The sequence below is a fragment of the Anabrus simplex genome, chromosome 3 (assembly GCF_040414725.1).
Source record: "Anabrus simplex isolate iqAnaSimp1 chromosome 3, ASM4041472v1, whole genome shotgun sequence".
Taxonomy (NCBI): domain Eukaryota; kingdom Metazoa; phylum Arthropoda; class Insecta; order Orthoptera; family Tettigoniidae; genus Anabrus; species Anabrus simplex.
Genome location: NC_090267.1, coordinates 5205650 through 5221630, shown reverse-complemented (window position 1 = coordinate 5221630; position 15981 = coordinate 5205650). Strand labels below are relative to the sequence as shown.

At 38.0% G+C, this 15981-nt stretch overlaps 1 protein-coding gene across 2 annotated transcripts in view; it reads right to left on the bottom strand.

The window, feature by feature from the left end:
* LOC136866910 (gastrula zinc finger protein XlCGF57.1) overlaps nucleotides 1–15981 on the bottom strand; it is a 98586-nt gene that overhangs the window by 64505 nt on the left and 18100 nt on the right. For both annotated transcript variants that reach the window (XM_067144006.2, XM_067144007.2), the window contains exons 3-4: nucleotides 10114–10194; nucleotides 3512–3594 (exon numbers count right to left, since the gene is read on the bottom strand). In XM_067144006.2, coding sequence (XP_067000107.2) covers nucleotides 3512–3594; nucleotides 10114–10194 — 164 coding nt within the window. The remainder of the gene's footprint in view (nucleotides 1–3511; nucleotides 3595–10113; nucleotides 10195–15981) is intronic.

Below are 15981 nucleotides of genomic sequence, written 5' to 3'. Positions count from 1 at the left end.
GCACCTGGAATTGATGACATTCCCCCTGAATTACTGACTGCCTTAGCAGAAACCAGCATGGCAAGGTTATTTCATTTAGTGTGCAAGATGTATGAGACTGGAGAAGTCCCATCCGATTTTCGACAGAATGTTGTTATACCTATTCCCAAGAAAGCCGGTGCTGACAGGTGTGAAAACTAGTTTAGTATCTCATGCCTGCAAAATTTTAACATGTATTATTTACAGAAGAATGGAAAAACAAGTTGAAGCTGAGTTGGGAGAAGATCAATTTGGCTTCAGAAGAAATGTAGGAACACGTGAATCAATCCTGACTTTACGTCTGATCTTAGAGGATCGAATCAAGAAGGACAAGCCCACGTACATGGCATTCGTAGATCTAGAAAAGGCATTCGATAATGTTGATTGGACCAAGCTATTTATGATTCTGAAGATGATAGGGATCAGATACCGAGAACGAAGAATCATCTACAATCTGTATAAAAATCAGTCTGCAGTGATCAGAATCGAGGGCTTTGAAGAAGAAGCAGCAATCCAGAAAGGAGCGAGGCAAGGGTGCAGTTTGTCCCCTCTCCTTTCCAGTGTTTACATAAAACAGGCAGTAAAGGAAATTGAAGAGAAATTTGGAAAGGGAATCACAGTCCAAGGAGAGGAAATCAAAACCTTGAGATTTGCCGATGATATTGTTATTTTATCTGAGACTGCAGAAGATCTCGAGAAGTTGCTGTATGGTATGGATGAAGTCTTGGGTAAGGAGTACAAGATGAAAATAAATAAGTCCAAAACAAAAGTAATGGAGTGCAGTCGAACGAAGGCAGGTGATGTAGGAAATATTAGATTAGAAGTCTTAAAGGAAGTGGATGAATATTGTTACTCGGGTAGTAAAATAACAAATGATGGCAGAAGTAAGGAGGACATAAAATGCAGATTAGCACAAGCAAGGAAGAGATTTCTTAAGAAAAGAAATTTGCTCACTTCAAACATTGATATCAGAATTAGATGTTTTTGAAGACTTTTGTATGGAGCGTGGCATTGTATGGAAGTGAATCATGGGTGATAACTAGCTCAGAAAGAAAGAGAATCGAAGCTTTTGAAATGTGGTGTTACAGAAGAATGCTGAAGGTGAGGTGGATTGATCGAATCACGAATGAAGAGATACTGAATCAAATTGGTGAGAGGAGATCGATTTGGCTAAATTTGACGAGAAGAAGAGATAGAATGATAGGACACATCTTGAGACACCCAGGACTTGTTCAGTTGGTTTTTGAAGGAAGTGTAGGTGGTAAGAACGGTAGGGGTAGCCCAAGGTATGAATATGACAAGCAGATTAGAGCAGATGTAGGATGCAGTAGTTACGTAGAAATGAAAAGGTTAACACAGGATAGGGTGGCATGGAAAGCTGCAGTCTATGGACTGATGACTCAAACAACAACACAACAATCTTCTTACTTCGTTATTTTTTTCACTGCCTTCTATGTTTCATTCTTTCTCCGAGCGCTTGACGAAAATATTACCATCTCGGCTTGTGGTAGTATCTGACATTTAAATATCGTCGTTTTTGACAATTTAGACTCCATTTTTGTTCCAGTTGTATCTTTAGGTAACAGTGAAATGGCAAAATATATTTTTAGAGCAATATTACAACAAAAATATAAACCTCAATGATACAATTGAGGTAAAAAACCTGTTATACGAAATATTACCAAAATTACTGCAATCACCAAATTTAAAACAAAACAACATTCTAAATAACCTTAAATTATCATTTTCCAGGAGCTCAACTACTTTGAAAAACACAACTCCTACCCTTTCCACCCCCACAAACCCACTGCAAACAATAACAAAAAATCTTAGCACCCCACCTAACCACACCCGCCACCCCTATTCTCACATCGAAATAACACCAGAAGCGCAAGTGTCAGTCATTTCTACAATACCATAGCAACTAATTAACACTATAACAGTTAGAATGATAAATGAAATTACACACAATGTTTTTCTTCAACTCACCTTTACTTTAACCAATTAACACCATAATTGAAAAACATAGATTTTTCTTTAAACTCACTTTTCCTTCAATTTCATTCCTTATTACATAACTGTCCTCTTGTTACAAAGATTAAACCACATTCCCCTTTTGACTCTCTATATAAGAAGCCATAGTCGCACCTTTTAGCTAATATAAATACAGCTACTTACCTACAAGCTCTCTTCCGCGCTTCTACAACGTGCTTTAAGAAGCCTGCAGACTTATCTCATCACAAGAGATTAACAACAAACTAGCAACTTTAAATTTTACTTTAAGCACCACTTGGAGTAAGCCAAAATACTTTTCTTCATCATTATTCTAAATATTAAACTGTTTAACCTCTAAATTTATTTCTTACACCCTCAAACGTTACAGAGCACCTTTTATCAAAGTTCATTTCAGTGCACAACTAACTGTGTTCTTATAGAATATAATTACAACTACTTATTATCAAGCATTTATCCTCGCTGATACAATGTAATTTAAGAAGAAAGCAGACTTATCTAATCACTGGCAACTTTAAAATTTATTGAAACTCCACTTGGAGTAATCAGTAACACTTTTCTATGTTATTATTCTGATGATGATGCTTGTTGTTTTAAGGGGCCTAACATCGAAGGTCATCCGCCCACGTTATTATTCTAAAGATTAAGCTGCTTAAGCTCCAAGCTTATTTCTTATTCCCTCAAACTTTTAACAAGGTTTAATTCAATGCAGCAATAATTGTGCTTTTTAGAACTGCTATTATGCAACTTGCTACCACATTTTTACACATGGACATTCATAAAAGTATTATAAATAAGTCAGTTTGTAAGGCTTTATAAAGGCTTTATTATAATATTTTAACTACTGTCATCCCAATCGCTTATTTCTTTTTAATGCATGTACCTATAACATCATGCTCACATTTATAATTTGTCACATTTCTAAACTACTACAATTACGAGCAAACAGGATTCCAATTTATCATCATTCAGGTTTACCGGGTGAGTTGGCCGTGCGCGTAGAGGCGCGCAGCTGTGAGCTTGCATCCGGGAAATAGTAGGTTCGAATCCCACTATCGGCAGCCCTGAAGATGGTTTTCCGTGGTTTCCCATTTTCACGCCAGGCAAATGCTGGGGTTGTACCTTAATTAAGGCCACGGCCGCTTCCTTCCAACTCCTAGGCCTTTCCTATCCCATCGTCGCCATAAGACCTATCTGTGTCGGTGCGACGTAAAGCCCCTAGCATTCAGGTTTGAGATTAAGGCTGAAGATGCCCTCAAAAAAGGGCAAAATATGTCCCTATAATTTACTTAGTAAGTTATAATTCTTAATTAAAATTACTCTTTATGTACTGAATAGGTGGAATTTAATATACATCAATATTTCTTTGACTTTAACTCAAACACTTGTCAACAGAGCGAGCTACTGAACATATACATAACAAATTACATATCGCTGAGGTTCAGGGGAGTAAACGCTAATTAAGCTATACTTTACTTACTTGTCCTCTTCTTTGAAACATGGGACGAGCTGCCCGACTGTGTGTTCATCTACGCATATTTCATCCTTAACATCTGCAAAAGGCTGTAAGGAACGGATATGCAAAAGAAAGTAAGAAATGTACAGTAAACAGGTAACAAATGTAAAAATATATAAACATGACATAGCTGACACAGTAAATTTCACAGTTGCACAATAAAAATAATTTATTCTCCGAATGTAAAAAGGAAATGAACCAACAAGTGCCAAGTCATAAATACGTGAAGATCAGGAACAGGAGAAGGAACTCATAATAGGATGAAGAGGAGAGGTATGGAAGAGGAAGCAATAGAAGGGAAAGTTGAAATATCAAGAACAATCTCCACATCTCTTGTCTTCTCTTCCTACAATGTACTGTCATCGTGCTCATACAGTTATGCATTCTTAAATGACTTGTGACTTGTATGTTCCATGTGTTCCCATAGATGACTCTGATCATCAATCATACAACCTGAAAGAGGTCAATTTCTTGCCGACCGTGTCCAAGTTCAGTCAACAAATAGACAGTTGTTGGACCTCTCATGGACTGTGCTGGACCTGTGCACTAGGGGTAGCGAGTCCACCTCATACCCAGAAGCCCCGGGCTTGGTTCTCCGACAAGTCAGGGATTATACCAGAATCTGAGGAATAGTTCATGGTCTAGTCAGCCTACATGAGAGCAATGAAGGAGTTAACTGACAGAGAAAAAGAGTCCCTGGTTTAAAAAGCCAAGAATAACAGGCGAGATGGTTTGTCATGCTGACCACACGTCAACTCAAACTGCAGGTTTTCAGGCTGAGGAGCAGTCCCTTGGCAGGCCAATGCTTAGCACATCTGCAGCGCCATGTGTTTAGGTTTGATCTTCAAAGGACTCTGTTCAGATACGTAGTTTAAAACTACCTAAAATATTTCCTAGAACATGAGCAGAACAGCCACAAATTTTTTAAAATTATCATTCAACTGACATGGACTTTACTCCATACACAATGTTTAGATTCCAGTTATCTCATGGGTTTTTGAAAGAGAGAAACCTTACACTTTGCTTCGCCAGAAGTGAACTTCAACTGTTCTACCAAAGGTGAAATATTAAAATTCAGTTAACTGTCATTGGGTATTCCATCACTAGAACAATGGCCAATTGAATTCATCAATCTAATGAAAGCTGAAGGAGCATAACTAATGCTGTACATTTTGAAGCCAACAATAAGCAAAAGAGAAGAAAGATCCACAGTCTTGTGTACAAAATGCCACAGGAAGAAAACAAGGCTCCAAAGTACCTTGGATAAAACTCTCAAGGCTCAGCTCTTCAGGATTGGCTGTATCTAAGGGTAAGTCCCCTGGAATACGTAGAATTATATAGACTTTTATGTTAAGTTTTATACAGGAAAGGCAACCCTGTTTGTTCACAACAACAAAGATTCAAGCAACAGCCTGCAGTAACTTCATGAGAAAACACGTTTGAAACAGGATTTTCTAACAATATATCCATAGAATGGATCAGAAAGAAGGTTAGCAGTAGCAAAGAGAGCCAGAATGGATGATGATCTTTTCAATGGACAACACATACAGGCCATAGGTGGATGAAAACAGAAACACTTTCTGAACCAATATCAAAGATGGTCAATTAGCCCTAGAAAATGAAGGCAAGTATGGGAGATGCCCAAGAACTTTTCAAGGACAGCCAACACCCTAGATATCCAAATATACAGGCTGTTGAAAGACCAGAGATCACAGTAAAGGAGCTGAAACTTGCAATTATGTTGGCATAGCAGGATATGAGTCCAGATGAAATACAAGCAGGAATGATTAAAATTATAGATGAAAATGGCATCAGAACACTTACTGTACTGAGCATTAAAACCTACAATATAACACCTGAAGAGTGCCTGGTGTTAATCTTCATGATGCAACTCATACAATTCCAGGATAATCAGTTCCATGGACCATATACTGCACATATTCCCAAAATCATCTGTTATGTTACCCATGAGCCTTGTCAGTGAGACATACAGCAGTTTCTGTAATCGTCTCGGAACACTTGAGGCAATGTTTACAATTCAAGTGCTTTTCAGAGGGGTCAGTCATAATGTATACATTTGATTTGTGTACTAATGAAAATCTCTCGATCATTGTCAGTATGGTACAATTTATAAAGCACTCTAAACTGGAGTAGATGAGGGAGACTTCCAAATTATTACCTATAATGCAAGGAGTAAGGTAGCTATACCCTCTCCTCTTAAACACATACTCAGAGCAGACACACACTGAAGCACTTGAGCGGGCTCCAAAAAGATACGAAATTTAATGGCATACCTTCGAACAGCATACAGAACCAGTACAGTGCTGAATGCAGAGTGCATTCTTGGATTTCAAGAACTAGTCACTAGAGTCTATGAAGTACAGCTTGTGCAAAAAGTAGAGAACACTGTAAACAAGATGCGCAGTGGTCTGGTACTCCCCACTCAGTAAGTCGCCAGCGACAGATGAGTTGTCAAAATGCTCAGCTGGTATTACTCTGTGAGAACACTTTCGGAGCTTATGTTGCCACCAGTATAAAGCAAAGTTCTTCATATTCAAACCTGTGAAGGGGTTGCTACTGTCTAAAAATTTATGAAAACAAAATGTTGTGTTTGGTATTCCACTGAAACCCAAATCCACAAAAATTCTAAGTTTTCCTAAGTCTGGAATTAGGGACTGTGAATGATCCATAGTCTTCTGTCAAGCGATTAACGTACGAGTAATTTTTGGAAGGATGTGTGAAAGTCTTCTCGAATCAAATGCTACAATTTAGGATAAGGTTGTATGTTTAATAAGGTCTGGATTGTGATCCTCACTTACACTCTCCTATGTATGTTCATACGAAAGCCTTGTGGCCTTCCAATGCATCACTCTTCCCTGCCATGATCTTCCTCTCCTGCACACACGAGTGTTCACTATTTGCACAAGCTCTATGCAAGGATTGCGGCTTTGACCTTAACTCCAGAAAAACAATGTATAAAAGGAACCTACACCACCTCAAATTCTTCTCCTAAAATGAAACAGTGAATAGAGGAAGCATGTGGCAATTCCTATCCTGAAGTCATAGTGAGTAGAAGGAAGAAGTGTGATCACTTCCCTAGTTCATCGGTTCCTCCGCTAGACCGCTTCCCCAGCAGTATTTGAGCTTGAGCTTACAAGTCAGCATATGAATAAAAGATAATTATTGCATGCAAAATATTATGCTTTTGCTTACCATTCCAGTTGTCAGATAGTTTAGATGGCTTCCGGGTAGACTTTGTGGTCTTAGAAGATTTAAGTTCCTTTCTCATCTGTCTTGTTACAAAATAAAATGAACATTTCATATAATGTAACACAAGTTTAGGGATAATGTCCGCAACATGGTCATCGCTGCATCCTAATTCTTTCGAATTAATAGTCATATTGTGGAAACTGACCAAACACTCGTAAAATATATCGCCCCTTAGACTATGTTCACACGAGAGTTTTTATTCCACTACAATTTCAACTTGCACGAACACATTATAAACTGTTCTTGAAGGATGGTTGAGGAAAATGCTGTCAGTGCTGTATTTATTGCTATAGTCCCTAATAAATGTGAGGGCTGCAGCAGGTATTTCTCCTGTAGGCTTTCCGTGAAGCAGGCTGACACATTTATGACATTTTTTAACCTTGGATACATTGCGTACTATATTTCCTCCTAGATAATAAATCAAACATTCCTTTGCAAGACAGTGGCTATCACTGTTAATTAGACCTATTTTATTTTCTGCATTTTCTACTACAGCCTTATTTGTCTCTTCTGTCTTCTTAGCCAGTGTTCTCATGTGATTGAAAAATTATGTCAATGTCAGTTCAAATTTGGGCTCACAATTACTACCCGATGACAGGGCAAGTTTGGTTGGGATATAAATAGACATGTGTAAATTCAGAAAATCTATTGTTGAAGGGTTGTTCGTCACAACTTAATGAGCATAGTATAACAAAGTGCCATTCTAGTGGATCTTCATTAAATTGCTGTGAGCACATATCGGAATCCATTATTCCATAAATACTCAGACACCTGTATGGTGCTCTCAATTGTTACTCTTACGGATTCAAGAGTTCTTTCTGAAGTAAATGTATTATTCCTCCCACTGAGGTTATCTCTCCATTTTATTAAGGTTTGATGCCCTATTGAATCTTTATAAAGAGCCCCTGCTGGTGTGGAAGTATTTAATACATCTATTAGGATGTTTAATACCCTTGTGAATGTTTCTGTTCGTTTGCTGTCTTCAAATCCCTCTGAGTTTATCTGTCTAAAGAACTTTATGCCATTTGCAACAGAATTAATAAATAACTGAAAAGCAAGTCTCACGTTGATGCACTGAAATGAAGTGGGGTCTATATGTACAGACGTGAGCTTGTGGCAAACTTTCAAACCTGCAAATTTATGGCAGTTATCCATTTCAAAAACTTGTCAATAGAATTTAAAGTCCACAACTTAATTATTGTAATAGACTTGCCTTTTGTCATGAAAATGATTTTTGATGCAGTTAATTATATGTACAGCATCAGAAAAGGCCCAAAGTCTCCTATTAGAACCAAAAGAATTAGAAATAGTGCACACGGCCTTCCCTTCTTTTCCATTTATTCCTAAACATTTCCACACCTTTTTACTGGACTGACTTCCGTCGTAGGCGAAACCTATAATTCTGGCGCCAATTTGCTGAAGTTGTAAGACCATCTGGATTTAAATTCGTGACAAAATATCACCAGGTGTGGGATTTCGGCTTGCATAGACAGCAACCAGTTGAACCCAATTATGCAATAGGGGCACACACATGAACACTAACGCATGATTTGAGAGTTTATTTTTCCCGTGCTCTTGGGTGTGTTCTGCTAAATTTACAAATCCATCAACTTTTAATGAGTTGGTGTCAAACTAAACCTCTTCTCTCAGTTTTACTTCATCATATATGAGAATTCCCGTGCGATTGTTTTCACTCTTCTCATCACAGAAATAGTTCTCAATAGCACTAATGGCATGGTGTTCACCCCATAACGGCACTTAACAACTTAACTAATTTTCGCAGGTGAGTCTCGGAGGAAGGGGAAGAATGTCATGCCTTAAACAGTGTCTATAGCCCTTAGGTATTTAATTTAAAATAAGACACTACCTAAAAGGAATTCGTTATCATCTCTCATCCCTTTCTTATTTCTTAGCTGACATTTTTTAGCATGGTGTCAATAATCACCTTTTGCTTTTGACTTTATGTCGGCTCACTTGGCTGTAATTTGGAAACTCTCAGCATTAGCTATTCACAATTTATAATACGTCCCTGTCTCTTTAGTTTGTTTCTCAGTAAATTAGCTGTGTATGAATGTATTTCATTGCTTTTAGCACTCTCAGAAAAATAATCGATATTTAATTTGTGGTGAGGCCTGTGTGATTTGTTCCTTGAACCTTCCTCTGTCTTCGGAGGCTGTCTTTTACGACGTGATTTTGGTTTGTTAAATTGTTTCATTAGATATTGCGGCAAACTGGGGAATATATGAGGGACGGTGCCAGTTTTCAGTTTCCATCCATCTCTAGGTATTTCTACCTGTTCGGCTTGTAATACAAATTAATCTCATTTAACAATAAATTAATCAGAAAAATGTGAATCGCACACATAACACTTATCAGAAAGCTTTTTGTCCTTTCTGGGAATCGCCTTTTCCCATTTTGAAAATTCTGCTTCATTTTTAGGTGGTTTGAACAAGTGTTCACCTTTCGTAGTTTTGTAGCCAGACTTACATCCTGGAACAAAGCATGTAGGCATGTTTTCTTTATCAGTATTTTTTAAGTTTTGTAAACTCAGCACTATATTTACACTAAATAAAAGAATACACACACGCTCTTCACTTTCACTTAACAATAATGCACAAGAATTAACTTTTTGCCTTCACAGAACAATACTACCGAACATAACCACATTACCAACCCTCAGATAGCAACGATGCTGCCCCTGGTGGATGATTCATCACAGTCCCTATACTAGCCATCAGGGAACAACTTAAGAGCTCAAACTTTCTCTTCTACTCGTTATGCTGAAGTGATCCAAGAATAAAGCTCAAAAAGAGAATAATGAAGTGTTGTGTCCTCTTCATCCTACTAAATCCTGTAGAGCCCTACACATTTCATTAACGAGAGGAAAGAGAAACTTTCAAGCATTTTTTTACTTCTTTTTTTTTTTCTATGTATTTGGTTTACCCAGATAGGTCTTATGGTGACGATGGGATAGGAGAGTGCTAGGACTGTGAAGTAAGCAGTAAGGTAGATAGCTGTGATGAAACCAGCTACCAAAAGCCCTGCAGTGGAGGGGCTTAGAAAAACACTAGCTGTTATACAGTATCTAGCATAAGATTATGAAGTACATGACAAAAATATGATGATTGCTTAGAAGACTGGCAACCTTACTATAAATATCATCTTTCGAAGGACATTAAAAATTTCTGTTCTGAAATGAGGGGGTCACTTGTTGAAATCTATTCAGGAGTTTTCTCACAATTTCCATTATCAGAATAATGGTCGTCAAGATATTAGATTACTTCAAATGTGTTCACCTGTGTTTGTCCTGACTCTGCCAACTCCGATTTGGATTCCTCCTTCAAATGTGTCTCCTCTCCTGTAAGTTCATAGTTGTTCTGTGGAAAAGTAAATATATTAGGCACATTCTTCAGACACATCTGGCAATTTAGTCACATATAAGTGAGCTAGTAAATAGTCAGTTTCAGTTTCAAAACTTCATTATTGTTTTTCAGAAAACTTCCATCTTTAAAAACATGAAAAGAAAGGGTCCTTCAGGAGAGGAAAAGTGTCCTGTTTAAACCGGGTGAGTTGACTGTGCAGCTAGGTGCGCGCAGCTCTGAGCATGCATTCGGTAAATAGTGGGTTCGAACCCCACTGTCGACAGCCCTGAAGACGGTTTTCCAATGTTTCCCATTTTCATACCAGGCAAATGCTGGGTCTGTACCTTAATGAAGGCCACGGCCGCTTCCTTTCCATTCCGAGCCATTTCCTGTCCCATCGTCGCCATAAGACTGATCTTCATCAGTGCGACATAAAGCCAATTGTGAAAAAAATCACTCAGGGATATTTTTGAAGTGTAGAGCAATTATATAATATAAAACCTTCTAAAATAACACTAAACAACCAAGAAAAAGTACAGACATACTGAGAAATATTCTGCTTATCATAAACAAACCAATTCTGAAATATTCCGAACAGGATCCTGAACAGATCCACCATCAGCTGCCATAGAAAGCTAGGTATCACTGAGGAGGCATACTAAGGAAATGAGGAGTCAGGTAGTTTCCCATTGCTTTCTTCTCCTAGCCACAGAGTGTTGCTGCCTACCATTCTCTTATGTCCACTGAAGTGTACACACAAACCAATCATATGGGTGACTATTTCGTAACGTCCCCTACAAGACTTGACTGTATTGGGAATGGTGTTACTAGCACTGCTCATATCTATCTCAGTCACTTTCATACTCTCAGAGCCAAGGATGAGACAAAATACAAGTGACAAACTTGTTCTAGGCCAATCCAGAGTACATCAGGCATTGAGCACACGGTATCTCACCACCTCATTTGAAATTTAGGAAGGAAGTCATCAAGGGCACACATAACCACCAAACCACATGACCATACATATCATATAGGATGAGCTGTATGCTGTGTACCAGTACGTTACAGTCCAGATGCAAATATGAAGGAAAAAGGGACAGGCAAAATGGCGCACAGCTACTTCAGGTAGAATAAATATATGAAAAATATCACCAAAACTCAGATCAACGTAAGTTTAGAACGTGTGGAGTTGCAATGGCCATATATAAGAACGTTGTGATGGAACAGATATTGTTTTAAAATAATTGAAACCTAATTCATTCATTATGGGAAGGTAAAAAATTGCATTACGAAAAAAAACATCGGAGAAGAAGGAAGACAATCTGTCATCACTGCAGATTAAAGAACAATGTAAATATAAGATTGAAGATGAATTGCGTGCTATAAAGCATAGAAAAAGAAACTGAAATACGGATAAGATCAGATGTAGTCAAATTTAAATACCGGGTAAAGGTGATACTGAGACCGCTGTAGAGCAGAAGTAAGAGGGCTACTTCAGGCAATATAGTACATAGAAGAGATGTTGGATTAGCAACTGAAATCCATGTTAGCCTGGGAAAGATATATTTACTAATAAGAAGCTGTATCCAGACAGTAATAGATACGCAATTTCAAGTAGCAACAATAATAGTATATTAACCCATTAGAGCATAGCGTTCGAAAAATCAGATGTCATGTAAAATAAAACTGTGTGATATTTATTTATGGTTTTAAGCCTGCGATACTTTCTTCTCCTTCAGAAAGGCCATAGCTAACAACAACAACATTCTTTGTTGAATCACAATTCTTGCGAGCATGGCGGCAAGATAGTATACAGTTTTGTGCAACAGTCGAGATATTTACTTATGAATTAACAAACATTTCCAATAATTATAAACATTGTTATGGACCATAACAAGACAAATATGTCTTATTATTGACGTGAGAGTGGCCTGTAAATATAGCCTCCTGAAAATCGGACGCCATGCACAGTGAATCCTACTGTCTCAGACTTTTGTATTCCATTACTAGCTTGATGGTGAGTGAAATATTGAAAATTTTGGAGGAAGAACTGACATTTGGAGAGGAGCAGCACATCAAACCCCCTGATGATGGGTGTGAAACAGTTGATGATTATTTATTTCGTGTCAGAGTGTTGAGAAACTTAAAAATACAAATAAGGTATTATATACAAATAAAACAGAATACATTTTATGTCACAAAACATGTTTCACACAATGTCTGCCCAGAAATGGGCAACAGAAATTCCCTCTTCCGTGGCTTGAATCAAGTCTTGAAGTGTACAACGAACAGGGCAGGACTGACAGTCATACAGGTGTTGGATAGTTTGTTGCTCCCCACAATCGCAGAAGTCTGACTGATCTTTCAGATAATGACAGATGAGTATGAGGGTAACCTAAATTACATTGGTAGAAACCTACTTCTGAGTAAATGTGAAGGACAAATTGCTTCAACAAAATATGAAAAAGGGAAGGCTAGGTCCAGTGGTAGTCAAAGTATTACTGGAAGTTTGCAGATGGAACTGAAACCGTGCAAAGGAAGCTGTCACACGAAAATAAAGAGAGTCATATATAAGATTAGGCCAGTACCACTGTTTCTGATATCCCTTATAGAAAATTCACAAGCATTAGTAGGTCAAACTCTAACACAAAAAAAGTAACTCCAAAGTTGACAAGATCACAATCTACATCTCAGTTGATGACTAACAATTTTCATGTCCTCAGATTTGCAAAATGTGAAATTCCTCTAGACTTCTCTAGACTTCATAAAAAGTAGAATTATATTCGCTAGTTATAGGTTTTTACTGGGTTTACATCCCTTATTATCACTAGTGTTAGTTTTATATTTATTATCATGTACAATTACATTGTCGTGTTGTACATTCTATAATGGTCTTTATTACAATCTCCACATTTTCTATTAGCACTATATTCTTTTCTTAAAATTTGTTGTATTTAAATATTATACTGTATGTATGTTAATTATTTTAAATATTGTGGTTAAGTTTAGCGTGCTGGCCTTTGGCCACAGGGGTCCCGGGTTCGATTCCCGGCAGGGTCGGGAATTTTAACCTTAATTGGTTAATTTCCCTGGCACGGGGACTGGGTGTATGCAGAGGTGCCAACCTTAGAATTGGATTATCAGTAATCACCTCCCGCCCCCGAGAAAAATTTATAGTCAAGTCCAAAGCATGCTCCTTCCTTATCGATAATGACACCCCTTCCACCCTACCCCCTAGCAATCTATTCGAAATTATATCATATTACACAAAATTTGCACACAACCTGTAAGTTCTGTGATAAAACAGGTAGAACTTCATAGGCTACACCGCTAGGATTATTACATAAAATGTTAAATTAAATGCTGCTCATTCCTTGTAGCTTGTTTCTTACGCAGCAGCTGCTTTTCAGTGTAGTTTTTGAAGCATCCTTCTCACTGTGATAACATAAGCGATTCCAGTGCAGATATGCTTAATGTAGGCCCCACTTCATTCTCTATCTTTCTGTCAACTGTCAGGTACACTTTACAAGATTTTTTTCTTCTTTACGTCGCACCGACGTAGATAGGTTTTATGGCGACGATGGGACAGGGAAGGGCTAGGAGTGGGAAGGAAGCGGCCGTGGCCTTAATTAAGGTATAGTCCCAGCATTTGCCTGGTGTGAAAATGGGAAACCACGGAAAACCATTTTCAGGGCTGCCGACAGTGGGGATCGAACCTACTATCTTCCGAACACTGGATACTGACCGCACTTAAGCGACTGCAGCTATCGAGCTCGGTATATACAAGATTACTGAGGGATTTGTAGTGGAGAAGAGCAGCTCCTACATTCACAATGAATTTTACAACGCTTATAGGTAGCAAAATGAAGTCACGATCGAATAAGTATCTTTGCCAACTCACAAGCATTGAAACGAGGAGGATTTAGGAGAAACGCTCGAAAGGATTGATTATTTTTCCTTCTTTTCTCCTTCCCGTAGAAAATTATTTTTTTGTGATAATGTCAGCTTTTCCGTAATAACTTCCCCTTTAACCGTAATTCCGTAATCGTGAGGTAAAATCCGTAATAATTACGGACAATCCGTAAAAGTTGGCACCTCTGTGTATGTGTCATCTTCATCATCATTTCATCCTCATCACGACGCGCAGGTCACCTACGGGTGTCAAATCAAAAGACCTGCATCTGGCGAGCCGAACTTGTCCTTGGACACTCCCGGCACTAAAAGCCATACGCCATTTCATTTCATTGTGGTTAAGTGTAAGAGAGGGCCTTGAGCCCTAACTTCGCCACGAATAAAGACTTACTTACTTATTTCTTTCTCTGCCAGTGACTATAGGATACCTTTCCACCTTTCCAAGTGTATACAGCAATGTAAAATGAAAGGCTGAAATAATTTGGACTTGGAGGTATTGTAGTCCTACCTCTCATTGATGCAGGTGGAACTGAATCAAACGTGGGGAATACAATATTTTTAACAACTACTTTACATTCTGGAAATTGGTAAGACATCTGGCTTCAAAGGGAATAAGTGCAACAGGGACATTTCAGGAAAACCAGACAGGAAAGTGCCCCCTTCGAAGAAAGGCGGACAAGAAAAAGAAGAAGGGGATCATATGACTGCAGGACTTTTGGTGGTGCGTTGCTGGTATACTGGAATGACAACAGTGTTGTCACTGCTAGTACGAACTACAAACAGATGGAGATAAGCGGTGCATCAAGGTGGTCCAGCGTAAAAAATATGTAATGTGTCTGTACTACAATGAAATCTGTGTGGATCAGCTTGACCAGTTTGGACTTCATCTGAAATGCTTCTGTGGATATCATAATCAGTAAATACATAACCGTAAATAGCATATACACTATTGTAATAAGTCTTTAGTGGAAATCGTAGATCTACTTTGCAGTGTAAATTGGACAAGATAATCCAACTCTCTAACACTACCTTGCTTGCAACATATTTACACAATATAATGCTGAGTAACTAGTGTAGTTGTACTGACCTGAGTGCATAGCGTCTGATATATCAGACAGCCTGTATAAATAAAACTATCATTTGTATGAAATTTCTGATTATTGGAACGTGTTTCTGCACTTATTAAGTGTGGAAATGTCTAAATAAATTGAATTAAACACAAAAACTTTACTTCAGGCACTAATGGGTTAAGAGGCTAAATGAGTATTATAAATATGTATTCTGCCAATCCAATGTTGATTTCTACTTTCATGAACAAGTATAACACCATGGAATCCACTTAAGCTGAGGGAGAAGACTGCCTAGGATGCCATAACGAAGCATAGCAGCATCAATGCACTGGGACCAGAGATGAAGTCCGGAGAGGCAGTAACTGGCCGCACGGAGCATGTGTAACATCTGAGAAGAAGAAGGTAGTTCCAGAGGAGTGACAAGATATGAAATAAGTTTCTTCTTTAAAGGTATTTATATCATTAGGCAGAAATATTTTCCTTCAACAGATTTCTCAGTCAGATTTTTCAATGTGCCAAATTCTAACCATCAATAGCAGATCTTGGTCATAAAAACCACGAATATTATTTATTTTAATTGATATGTATACTGACATGTGAAGTGATGTGGTTATGTTGATGCTTTTAGTGAGTATATTACATACCGATACATGATACCAATCTACTTGAAAAGGCTATTCAGTTATGATTCAGAAAACATCAGAAAGAATGCATGCTATATAAGACATAGATGAGCTCTAGGAGGCAATTATATTGACAAACATGACCACGCCTATAAGAATTAAAGGAAGAGATGGATCCTATCTGGATTATATGAGTA